Below are 10630 nucleotides of genomic sequence, written 5' to 3'. Positions count from 1 at the left end.
GAAGATTCTCCAAAGAACTGGGGGTTCTTTTTTCTTTCCCTCTCAGTCCTCCAGGTGTCTTCCTCCCATATGTCCCCCAACTCTTTGAAGGATGGAGGCTTTCCCCCCTCCCCTTGATCGGTTCTCCTTCGCAGCTGTCTCGGTTGCAGAGGTGAACGATCGCGGGGCAGTGGCATGGGGCCAACCTGGGCCTTCATGACCACCATTAGGGTCGCTACGGCTCTTGCTATCTTCTCTGTCGAGGGCCCCGTTTGAGGGATCCTCGGCTGGGAGCGAGAATGGATGCTTCGAGGATGACTCTTAGCATCCGACTGGCTCTAATGATGAGAGCCCGTCCGCTGTCGAGAATGACGAGGCGGAAATGAAGACTTTTCCGACAGCACCCTCTCCGAACTGACTCTCCTGGAGGATCGTCCGCTTGGAGGGGGCAATGAAGACGGAGATGGCGTGGAAAGTGGACCTTTCCCCGCGCCCATTTGGACTGGGTTCCTCATCGAGGGGAAGTCACCGGATTTATTGACATTTTTGCCGTTCTTGCTTTCTTAGCCATTGCTACTAAGATTGTGTAGAACGATTGAGATTGGCTTTTTTTTTTAAGTCTTCCCTACAAACGGCGTCAAATTGTTTCGGGTGAAAACAATAGGACCTTTGGATAGGTCCTTTTAGGTGGGCTGAAGACTAGACTCGGACCAAGTGATGACTAGGCCGAGGATTTCCTACACAGCAAACACACGTAAACTGGCCTAGGGGGTTGTGCCAAGGAAGGCCCCTCCGATGCCGAAGTCAGTACGGTGGTTTAAAGAGAGAAAGCTATGCAAGAGTATTAATTGCTTGAGGCTTTAAGTGAATGAATGCAGAGAGAGAAGAATGAATGTATTTATACCTTGACATAAGGGGAGAAAATGGACCTTGGGTCAAGTGGGCTTGCCATGTTGACTGGGCCTTTGACTGACTTAGCATGGATTGGAGAGTTGAACCTTGACCTTGGGCTTTATAATTGAACTATTTATGGACTGGCCCAATTGGAGTAAATTGGACCCAAACACATATGATTTCATGAAAGTTATTCTTTTTCCTCTTTCATCTTTACTATAATTTCAATATGATATCAGAAGTTCAGAACTAGGCTAGATCGAAAGAGAATGGGAAGTAAGCCAATGTAGGTCATCGTTCATTTTATGAGTAATAAAAATGAAGAGCAAATGGGAAAAAAATAGAAAAAAAAAAGATGTGATGATTATGTGCATTATGGTGAAGAGAAATGCTTCACTAGTCAAAACCCAAAAAATGTCAAATGTGGTTGTGCATAGAGAAGTGCTTTGAAAGTATGGCATTGGTGATAATGTGCAATTGTGCACCAACAAAATTGTTTAGGTGTTTTGGTGATGGGATGCACATTACAATTTTTTGTGAAATTTGACAATAAATTTGTCAAATCAATGGAAGAAAGGAGATTGTGGTTATGGAAAAAGTAATCAATTTTCGTAGGGTGATGAGTAAGTCTTAGTAAGGAAATTAATTTTGCTTTTATTATGGAAGGAGATCAAACTCTTTGCGGTGTTCAAAATTGATATTTTGGTCGACTTAAAATTAAAAGTCAGAAAATTTGAGCAAGGGAGCTTGTTAGATGCAATTCGTCAAATTATGATTGTTAGTGGAAGATGAATAAGATGATAGTAGTAGTTTCTTGTTTTTAGTTACTAACTAGTGTGTGGCCCGAGCGTTGTATCGGGTTGCTACTTAATTAAACCTTGTGATTATATATTTTAATGTTTTTTTTTTAGTCATTGTGATTTGCAATTATATATATTTACTTTCATATTTATAACATGGTTGCTAATTTGCTTAGATGGTTAAATTACCATCTTATTAATAAGAGGTTGGGTGTTCGAATCTCTTTATCCTTATTTTCTATAGGGAGTAATACTGATGTACTAATGTGGCATAATGAGAGGTTTAGTAGGTGATGTGGTGTAAGTGAAAGGGTCTACATGACACATAAACTTTGTTAGAAACACCTTTTAATATATTAGTATATATATTGCAATTATTAAGTTAGAGTGATAATGGACTACTAGTCACTAGAGACTATGATATAGTAGTGTACTAGCTAGTGGGGAGTAGAATTGGCAAACATGTATTGTCGTATCATTCTCGTGTTAACATTCGAAATTAAATGGGTTGGAGGAACTCAACATTAACCTCGTAATCTGATCCATTTAATAAACGTGTCGTGTCGTATCATATTGTCTCGTTTAACTAATCGTATCGGAAACCTTTAACACTAACCCGCTTTATCGTGTTCGGTTCGTTTTGTGTATTGTGTTATAAGTAAAAAAATTTAGGCCCGTTCAAAATATTTATCATAAATTCCATCATAAAAGTTGGTCATTTTTCTTAAGCGGGTTGATTCGTGGTCGAATTCTCAGCACTAACTCGATTTGTTTAATTAAACATGTAGTATCGCTGTATCGTGTTGACCCATTTAATTAAATGTTTCTTAAACCTTTGACATTAACTCAATTTTCCGTGTTTGATTCGTGTCGTGTCAACTTTTGCCAGTTTTAGTAGGGACTGGGGAGTTACCTAATAGTGGTATAGTTGATCATTTGTAGGATATTATTAGCTTCATTATTTTAGTTGCTATCGCTATTTAAGGCTATTTTTAAGACTTTTAACCATTTTATAAATTAGATTAATTACGTGAAAGTTATTAGGGTTGGAATCTTACTGCGAGGAAACTTAGAGGTTGAAATATTGAAATCCTCTTACCCTACTTCCGGAGTATCTAACATGTTCATTTAGGACCAAAAAAATTATACGGATCTCAAAAAGAGAAATTCCAAGCTTCTCAGCATGAGAAACAAATTACTGTATATTTCTCAAATGGCAAAGTCCTAAATTAACGCATTTTTTTACTTGTCATCGGCATAGTCAAAGTAGCGCCTTTTCCCTAAAATCGCTAGTTCAAGTAGCGTTTTTATATGTAATTTTATATATTTACCCTTTTGTCAAATTAATTCGCAAGTACTATACAAAATAATCTTAAAACAGAAATAAATTACTCCGTAATGATATAATAATAATAGAATAAAAAGACTGAAATACTCCTTTTCCAAAATAAAAAGACTGAAAAAATGACTCTTGCTATTTCACGTTCAATACTCAACAGCCCTCTTTTTTCAGTTTATTTTTCAGTTAAATTCATTTCATTCTCAATTTCTACCTCTTGAATCCCTAATCCCTCAAAATATCTGAATCTGAGCCCTAGAGACGAAGAAATTGTTCACCATTCATAAATCATCCGGTCTAAGGTTTGTTTTTTGTTTAATTTATTGATAAAGTGTTGTATAAATGGTTATAAGTTGTACAAATAGTTATTAGTGGATTTTGAAAAAATTTCGATCGTACAATTGTGCCCAAATTGACGAAGCTTGTGACTATTCTTTCTGAGTTGTAATTTTTCATATGAAGTGGCTTGATTTTTTATTTTCATTTGGGTATTAATGAAATCATTAATATTGGAAGAACCCAATTGAAATTAGTTTAATAGATTGAAATTTATTGAAAGAATTGGGGAATTTGGGATTGTAAAGTATAAGAATTTTGGCCAGATTCTCATAAGATGAATATGCATTGTAGCTTGGACCCTTTGTGTTGATAATTCAATAATGATTAGAATTTTAGATGTTGAACTTGAGTGGGGTGAGGTTTGCTCTGATTGCAGCAAGCTTTACCAGTACTTACAGCAGGGGAAATGTGAAATTTCAGCGTTAGGTGTTATTGTTAGTGATATTGTTCTAGTATTTCCTTTACACAGATTGGCAGAGAGGGCAATTGTTGCCGCTTATTTATTGATTTATTAGCTAGAGGTAGCAGAGATTATGGTGAGATGAGAGTGTGGTTAGAAGTAGTGCCACATTGTGCTTGTAATGCTGTATGCTGCTAGATTTAACTAGCCTGGAGTAATAAGTAGGGTTCATAGCATTATGTGAAATTGGTTTTAGGTTATGTGATTTTTACAATTTTTTTTAGTCCTGTTTTTATTTTTCTTCTTTAACAATTAATAGTACAGATTCAATTTAGTAATTGATGTTAAAGATTTTTTATTTTTTTTGGTTAAATGTTATACGTAGTATCTTGTTCATGTTTTTTGCTGTAGAAATGGCTCAAAGTGGCACTTTTTGAGAAGTAGAAGAGATGAAACATTATTTGTTTCATAATTATTATGATTAAAGGTTTGTTCACTTTTTTTTCACTTATTTTCAGATAAGTTCAATTCAGAAAAAATATGTTTTGATAAGGGTTATCAAGTTCAAATTACAACTACTTTTTTTTTTGAAAAATAAGTTCTTATAAAATAAGATAAGTTCACATAAGTGAAAATCAAGTGAATAGAACATAACCCAAGTGTTGTTTTGCTACATTTGTTTTTGTAGGACAAATATTTGTGCTAGTTGTATATAGGATTAAGTTGGAAAAGAGGTGATACTTTGGACTTGAAGTAAATGAAATTGGTATTTGAATGGGTTAAGTAAGATGTTGAATTTCCTTTATTTTCTTATTTCGTAGAAAAGATATATATTTTTTGAAAATAAAATTAAATTACATGTTTCGTATTCGTAGGACTGATATTGTTTGTACAACATCATATTTATTAATCCCAATATTTGGTGGGGTCTGCTACATGAACCAAATTTTTATCTCCAATGGTTATTGACTTAAGTCTTGTACCTCCATTCCAAAATTCAGAAGCTAATGCTTATGTAAAACCTATCCCTTTGTATTGTTCTTGACTTGTTCTGTTGAAGTCATCTTAGGCTTTTCTTTTCCTGCTTCTAAAACCGCCCAATATCCTAACTCTTTAGTCTTTACCTTCCTTGCTGGCGTGTCTTTTGGTCGCTGTCTCACGTGCTCAAACCAACATAGCTGGTTCTCCCTTACCTTATCATCAACATCTGCAACTTATATTCCTCCGAACATCTTCTTTCCTTGATCCTTATGATTTGACAGCTGTAAATTGTTTGTGATGGTTGCAGATTTAGCATTATAGGCAAAAAACACTGCATTATGCTATGCACTATATTGTAACTAATTCTAATTAGTGATACTGAACTTTGTTTTCATTTTCAGCAAATAATCTTTTTTGCGGGAAACTATAACCCTTGATTGCATGGAAGAGGACTCTGCTTCTACGCTTGCGTGGAGTTGGGTTATTGAAGCCTTAGCGAAGTCTCAGCTTGTGGATGTCACTCTATTATATGGTGACATGCTAACTCCATAATCCCCCTATCCCTCCTCCCTCCCCCCCACCCCCCCCCCCCCCCCCCTTCTCCATTTCAGCTTTCAAAGTCTGTTGAGATGTATTTAAGATTCATTTTTTGGTCTTTTCAGAGTTGGTTTCGAAGACACCACCATTATTGGGTGAGTCAGGGAGAAAAGCGAGGGAAGCTACTGCCTTGAGGTGTTTAGAGGGACTCTTCAGCCCTTCTAATGTGTCAAGTGAAAATCATGTTGCGTCTGACTGGTCAAAATTTGGAATTGATCCAGCAGAAAGCTGCGAAGCTGCAATTCAGCGCCTTTTACGTGAGGTGACTAGCTTTGTCTTGTATTTGAATAGTTCTTTGTTGATTAGGTATTAAGAAGTTGAAAGTTTACTAGAGAAAAGATTACAAACTTGGGGTGATCATTCTCTTGGTTGGCTGCTAACTCTTGTCTTCATACAGACTTCAGGTTTTAAGGGTGCATCGGACGAGTTGAATTGCAATACTGATTCTTTCTTAAAGCACAAGAAAGCAAGTTTGCCGAAATCTACTTTGGAACTGGTACATGGTGCTTTTCATTGTTTTTTTTCCTTGTGGGAAGTGGTTCTATTTTGCTGAGGATTTTTGGTCTTAATTTTTAGTTTTGATGTTTTTTGTTTTATTTTTTGGTTTGTGACGAGCAGTTAAAGGACATGTTTGTAGAAGATACACATCCACTGGCAGCATCCTTGAAGGAGGTTAGTGGACTCGCTGTTGGAGATCAATGTGTGTTAGATATTCCCTTTGACGGTGGTGATCCTACATCTCCTCCATTAAGGAGCGATGAAGATGATCATGTTGATAAAACCATGCTAGCAGAAGAAAATGGGTGTTCCCCAATATGTGGTATTGACAATCAGCTTAGACAAGCCTACCTTGCAAACGGAAAAACTTCTTCTAGGGGTGGCCTAAGTAGTAACCACACTGATAATCATATGCAAGAGCTGGAGGCTGCCTCACATGACATGGACAATCTATGCCCCCCTGGAAAGAAGCTTAAATTGGACAAGGAGTATGGCATACAGTCTAAGCATCAGCATTCAGCTCCTGTTGTCAGCAATCAAATCTGTAACAATGCAGAAGATGGACAATATCATGAAGTCATAAAAGTTAATGCAATTTATGATGGTAAATCTTATGGGAAAGATGATGAGCAGTCTAAAACGTATGCGGAAAATCATGATCAGCAACAAATTTCACCTAATAATGGTAATGCAGAAGCTGTACAATATCATGAAGTCATAAAAGTTAATGCACAACATGATGGGAAATCTTATGGGATAGATGATGAGCAGCCTAAAACGTCTGTGGAAAATCATGATCAGCAACAAATTTCACCTAATAATGGTGACCACTTCCGCAAAGAGATTGATCTTGCCATGAAAAACCATAACTTCCCGAGTTCACAATGTGTATTAACTGGAGAATCCCTTGAAATGACAGAGACACAGACAAATCTTTGTATGAAGTGCAATAAAGATGGCCAATTGTTATCTTGCAGTGCTAGCAGCTGCCCCTTATTGTTTCATGAGAGCTGCTTGGGTTGCTCAGCTAGCTTTGATGATCTAGGAAACTTTTACTGTCCGTTTTGTGCATATTCCCGTGCAATGTCAGAGTATGTTAGAGCCAAAGAAAAAGTTTCTTTAGCAAGGAAAGAGCTCTCCCTATTTATTGGAGGGAGGACTAGAGATCTTCCAGAACGTGATGGTGATTCATCATCAGGGGATGATGTTAACCTGGGCAAACATAAGAATGTTGATAAGACAGCTGAAGTGAAGAAAGGTGCTACTTTTGTAAATCAAGCTGCTAAGTCTCATCAGACAAGTTTGAAAGGTAAACAATTAGAGCTAACACACTCTTCTGCCTACATGAATGTTAATGGATTTGTAATGGCTACACAACAGCATATTTCTTTTCAAGACAGACAAGGTGCTGAAATAATTATCCAACTTTCAAGAAACCCATCTCAAATCTGGAATAAGGAACAGGATGATCATCGTTGTGATGGTGTCAAGTTGTCTGGTGATAATAATGAGCTAAAACTTAAAGGAAAACTCACTAGGTGTAAAATTACTGAGTTTCATGAAGATGCTTCCTCTGAATCAATTAGTGATTCAGATGGACCACTACAAGATAAGGGGAATGATGGTACCTGTTCCTTGGCATGCCCTAGACCGTTAAGGTGAGAAGCAACGACAGAATAATTTCTGTTGCAGTTGCTTATAATTCCCTAGTCCTTTAATATGTGTTAGTGTTGGCTGTTGTGTTAATACTAATCTTTTTTTTGTTTGTTCCATGCTATTATTTGGTGGATTTAAACTCAATTATCTGTTATACTTATTTGATTAGCTATCAAGTTGTTGACTGCTTCAATTATTCCTACCTTGTTACGAGTGGTTATGCTGTATCAGTTGTGAGTTCTGTCTATTTATGCTTTTTTTGATTGGGAGCTAAGGAGTTCATCTGGAACGTGTCTTTTCATCATAGCTCTGATTGGATCGTCTGTCTTGTTTTTGTTAGTAATCTTCTGTAAGAAATCCAATGTTGGTATACTTATATGTACAGCAAATTATTGGGTGTCCCTTGCACTATAGCATATGATTAGGTCTTGTATATAGTACTTTGTATCTTTTGCCCTTGTTGAGTGATGGATTCTAAAATGTTCTTTACTGTGTTGCTGGCTGCTTGTTTCATTCTTTACTGTAGTCTTGATGGAATTTTGCCTTATTGGTAGGGTTGCATATATGCTGGCCTCCCTGGATCCTACTGACGATGAAATCCTCCTTTCACATTGGGTAGTGGACTGTTAGTAGTGTTGCCGAGGAACTTGTAGCCGTTAAGTCTGGGATGTGGCGAGAATGACCTATTTAGTTTCTTGCATTCTTTTGCTGCAATGTTGATTTTGTAGCTTATGGTTTTGTTTTGTTTGTAACTTGCAGCACTATTGTTTTTTAAGAAGCTTTCAGCTATTTCTGTGTCCCCAGATGTTGTAGGTGTGATATGAATTTGGAGTTCTCTCTGGTTGGCTTAGAATTGACTGAACTTATGTTTAATTTGCAGGGCAATTCCAGGATCTCCAGTAGGTAGACGTAAAAAGGTTCGTTGGACAGCAGAGGAGGAAGAAACGTTAAAGGTACCTACTCCCTTAAGATTTTCATCAGCATACCTTCCTAATGTTATCTGTTTCATGATGTTTTTTTGAAGCATGTGATTCTATGCATTTCTGTTTGATGTAATACTTCCATACTTCATGTTTTGCCTCCACCTTTTGTTTCTCCATACGTTCCATATTAAGGATTTTTTTTGTCCAAAAAAAAAAAAAAATTAAATAGCTATCTTCTGGAAGAAGTAATTTAAGAAATACGAAGTATTAACTAAGCTTAGCAACTGTTTTTATTGTTATTAACTTATAATATAAGATCAGTTGAGCTTCCAAATTTTGTTGGTAGCATTAAGTCACTTTTTAGTTGAATTATTGTTGAAAAAACTTCATATTTTCACACCTTAATTATCATTGCTCTCTTTGCAGAAAGGGGTAGAAATATATGATCAAGGGAATGGTCGAACCATTCCGTGGAAAAGCATTTTGGAATATGGAGATTCTGTGTTCCGAAAGGGTCGAACAGCTGTAGACCTGAAGGATAAATGGAGAAATATTACGCGTGGGACAAGTCCTAAAGTAAAATGAGGCTTATCTTCTTTGATCTGGTTTTGTAGGTAGCTCTTTTGTAGCAATGCTTTAGGGCCTTTCTTGGTATATAGTTTCTTTTGTAGCAGGATGTAGAACGTTTTGTGGATGTAGATAACCAAGAACTTCCTGTGCAGATGCACAGACGGGGTCTCTTTTGTATATTAACCAAGACCTTTAGTCGGATTAGTGCAGTTATTCTCCGCATTATGGAGTTGTGAGTAATGAAGCTGTCTTTTTTGTATTCTTAAGTGTGCGTCATTTATCAGAAGCTGCGATTGGCTTATGTGTTATCTTCAACAGGTTTTGGATGCACAGATAAGCTGTTGCTATTGTACTACTCCATAAGTCCATACTTCATGCTTTCATAGTACTTGGAGAGTTGGATGGGAATAGCTTTGTGCCCTATGCTCTTCACCTTATTTTTAGAGTTTATATAATCTTATAAAATAAAATTTATTCTTATTGATTCTTTATTATATTTAATCTTTCTAGTTACTTAGTTTACACTATTTAAAACAAAATTTTTAATGAATTAAAATTAGTTTTGCTGAATTTGACTAATATATTGAATATCATTTTGAATAAGATGAGGGCCTTGGTCTTCAAAACATACAAGTATATAGAAATGAATTTTATATAGTCGCATGTGATATTGTTTTTTCTTTACATACATATTAGTACCCGTATTAGTACTAATATGTAAGAAGATTAAAAAAAAAATAATAAATAAATAAAAAAAAAAATATAAAACTCGTCAATTGCAAAACTGCGTGGGTAAATTCTCAGTTAAATTTAGGATCCAACCCCTCCAAGAGTGTTTATGTATAGCCAAAGAAATCAAAATGAAATGGTTTGAGAATATTAAGACACTAATAGAGTGAAGAAAGGACAAAGGGAGGCTCCCATAAACTTGGGTAATAAATGGGTGTAGAAGGCGGTGGATTTGCAGCAGGAGCCCTGTGATTCCAGTCCTTGGCAAATTCTATGCCACTTGTGCATTAATTTATTTAACTCGGTAAATTTTTGACATTTTAACCTCTTTTAACCATCATATGTTATTATGGTTTCAAAAGAAAAAAAGAAAAAAAAAAACCATTATGTTTTACTTCTATAGTGGGTTTGTTTGGTAAATGACTTTTCATCAGATTTTTTATTAGCTTTTGGCTTTTTCATTTGGTCAAACATCTAAAATTTGTGTTTGATAAATGGCTTTTTCAGCCAGCTGAAAAACTGACTTTTAAGCCAAAATGAAAAAGCTACTTGGAGTAGCTTTTTGGCTTTTGGCTACTAAGTTACTAACAACATCTAACAGCCAATTTTACCATACATGTTTTTAGACTAATAAAAAATCAAACAGCCAACAATAAAGCCAATACAAATAGCCAATCAAACCAGCCGATAACCAACATCCAACAGTCAATTGCCAAACAAATCCAGTATATAACAGAGATTGAGAGGGCATGGAATAAAGGTGAGTAGCTAAGAAATGGGAGGGACCCGAGAATCAGGAGGCAAAATGGTAGGAAAACATGTGAATTTCAACTCGTGATAGTTTACAATGTTGGTTATGTACTCGGTATTTGACTAGTAAATTTGAACTGTAGCACTATATGAGAATCCTAGGAATGCTTTTTAC

At 36.0% G+C, this 10630-nt stretch overlaps 1 protein-coding gene across 2 annotated transcripts; it reads left to right on the top strand.

The window, feature by feature from the left end:
• Positions 1-3142: 3142 nt before the first annotated feature.
• Positions 3143-9277, top strand: LOC145582363 (uncharacterized). Of its 2 annotated transcripts, none has more exons than XR_014099867.1 (7): positions 3143-3314; positions 5134-5264; positions 5395-5591; positions 5727-5825; positions 5948-7485; positions 8038-8436; positions 8833-8902. XR_014099867.1 is itself a non-coding variant. In XM_081639363.1 (7 exons), the coding sequence occupies exons 2-7, from the start codon at positions 5174-5176 to the stop codon at positions 8989-8991; spliced, it is 2157 nt and encodes a 718-aa protein (XP_081495489.1). In that variant the 5' UTR covers positions 3143-3314; positions 5134-5173; the 3' UTR covers positions 8992-9277. The 2 variants fall into 2 exon arrangements, 1 of the variants encoding a protein (XP_081495489.1); XM_081639363.1 differs by having other exon boundaries at positions 8364-8436; positions 8833-9277.
• The last annotated feature ends 1353 nt before the right edge of the window (positions 9278-10630 follow it).

Source organism: Chenopodium album, chromosome 15 (assembly GCF_948465745.1).
Source record: "Chenopodium album chromosome 15, dcCheAlbu1.1, whole genome shotgun sequence".
NCBI lineage: Eukaryota > Viridiplantae > Streptophyta > Magnoliopsida > Caryophyllales > Amaranthaceae > Chenopodium > Chenopodium album.
This window is presented reverse-complemented; position numbering and strand designations above follow the sequence as displayed.